Below are 2,209 nucleotides of genomic sequence, written 5' to 3'. Positions count from 1 at the left end.
CCCCCCCCCACATTCCCTCACCTGCCCACTGGAATGGCAAAGTAGAAGACCATAAGAGCCTTGGTTCTCATCTCCTTGGCAAACAGGTCAGCGATGATCGTGGGGGCGATCGTTGAGTAGCTGGCCTCTCCCACGCCCACCAGGGCACGCAAGAGCACAAAACCATAGAAATACTGGAACAGAGCACATAACAAACTGTTCTGATTTCTGCGCAAAAGCAAAATCTTAAATCACTAACGAAAAAAAACACCAAAAAATGTTTAAAAATAAGAGAGCAACAACAGAAGCAACACATAATAAATCAATCAAAGTATAAACACAGCCCAACAACACTCTCTGAATCTAACAATAACAATTTACTCAATGAATCTTCATACATTTAATTTTTATGAATTCGTTCACTTTCTGTACAACAAAAAACCATAGAGATCTCTTCAACAATGGAAAAGCGCCCAAGCAGCACTGTGTGCATTTAAGATAAAAAGCAATCACCTGAACTGTCTGCCAATTAACCCATTTCCCTCCTTGAGGGTTTTTTTTTTTCACATTAAATTGACGCTGTGTAAGATGTCCACTTGCCTTTAACAACCATTTTTTTCCTCAACAATGGGTAGCCGTCCTCTAAGACAATTTGAACTGTATTTTTCAGAAATCAAGGTAGGTAGCCAGCCTCCCTCCACAAACTTTACTACAACCACCAAAATATTTTTAATACAGCCAAGGACAGTCCAAAGTCTGTATTATAAACTAGAAACAGCACAGTAAACCTTCAACCAAACCAGTTGTCAGACTAGTACCGAGGTACAACATCCACTTTCAAACTAGAAACATCGCGTACCTAGACCTTGAACAAACTGACACTGCTTACAAGCTCTCCCACCCTTCTCAAACTAGATATCTAGAAGAAATTTTGTTTTAATTTTTACTTTCAACTTTCGGAAGGAGTTCCGCAGAAGGCCGGCCGACCAACAAAACAAAAGAAGGGATATTTTGAGCGGGGTATACGTATACCCTAACCCTAACTCTTGTAGTTTGCTCAGTGGACCTTGTCACGGTAAGTGCCGGCCCTCTGCGGAACTCCGCCCAAACTTTAAATTGAATCAGAGACCTTGACAATAACTTACATCTGCCGGCACAAAAGAACTGCAGAGCGTCAGGAGTGACCACAGCAGTATGCCGACAGCCATAAGGTACTTGCGGGTGTAACGATCGCCGAGGTAGCCAAACACGGGCGAGCACAACATGTATGTACAGATGAAGGCCGTCTGGATGATTCCTGCTTCAGAATTGTTCAGTCCGTAGTAGTCCTTTACTTCGATCAACACTCCTGAAATGAATTATATATACACAATAAAAAAACAGAACTTAACAATATAGACTCAAAACTCAAGACATTCTGAATAATCAGAGATAGCTTTCAAATCAAATAGGTCTACTTTCTTGGATAAAAAATAAAATAAATAAATAAAGCTTACAGTGTCACATCAACGTATATTAAATTATAAATCTAGATCTATATATTTACTTTAATGATGACTGCTACTGCTACTGCTAGTGCAAGAAACTTAAAATTAATTTTCTGCAAGACCTTTTTTTTATTTTGAAGAGTGAAGAAAAAAAGCATTATAAAGCTAAAAGTAAAAGACTTAAAAATAGAAATCTAGTAGGTAGCAACACCAAGAACTGTGAGTGTACTTAAGAGTACTTAAGAACAAAGCCAAAGAATAAGATCAAGGACCATAGAATGAAAGCATGAAGCTTGGTGGGGTAGTCCATGAATGAAAGAGCTAGATCTAATCTAGAACTAGATCTAGCTTGATTAACGAAAAAGCTAGCAGCTCAGTCAGATTAGACTAGATCTAGATTTAGAATCTTGCTCTTTAGACTTCAGATTAGAGATGGAGATCCAATTCTCCTGAATTCGGAATCTGAACTTATTTATAAGGGAGTGTATACAGACCCGGTAACCGGGAATAAAGTCACAAAGTATACAGACCCGGTAGGGGAACTCTTTTGTGATTTCGGAAAGTTTCAGCACCCTCTTGGCTCAGGGTAGAACTAGGTTCTTCTAGACCTATGGCCTAGGTCTAGATCTAGACAGACAGATATATATATATAAATCATTGATCTAGTTTCGAGGCTAGACTAGATCTAGATCTAAAACTAAATGAAGATTGCGGATGTCTTTTCGATGAACGATCGTTTTTCC

At 39.0% G+C, this 2,209-nt stretch overlaps 1 protein-coding gene across 1 annotated transcript in view; it reads right to left on the bottom strand.

Annotated features, from left to right (window-relative positions):
- The window catches only part of LOC101860702 (protein spinster homolog 1), a gene marked incomplete at its 5' end in the record, with an annotated part of 29,078 nt that extends 27,751 nt beyond the window's left edge, over window positions 1–1,327 (bottom strand). The window contains 2 exon segments of the mRNA XM_013089360.2: window positions 22–173; window positions 1,125–1,327. Coding sequence (XP_012944814.1) covers window positions 22–173; window positions 1,125–1,327 — 355 coding nt within the window.
- Between the last annotated feature and the right edge of the window lie 882 nt (window positions 1,328–2,209).

Source organism: Aplysia californica, unplaced genomic scaffold, assembly GCF_000002075.1.
Source record: "Aplysia californica isolate F4 #8 unplaced genomic scaffold, AplCal3.0 scaffold00936, whole genome shotgun sequence".
NCBI classification, from domain to species: Eukaryota; Metazoa; Mollusca; class Gastropoda; order Aplysiida; family Aplysiidae; genus Aplysia; species Aplysia californica.
Note: the sequence above shows the minus strand (reverse complement) of the source record. Positions and strands in the feature narration are given on the sequence as shown.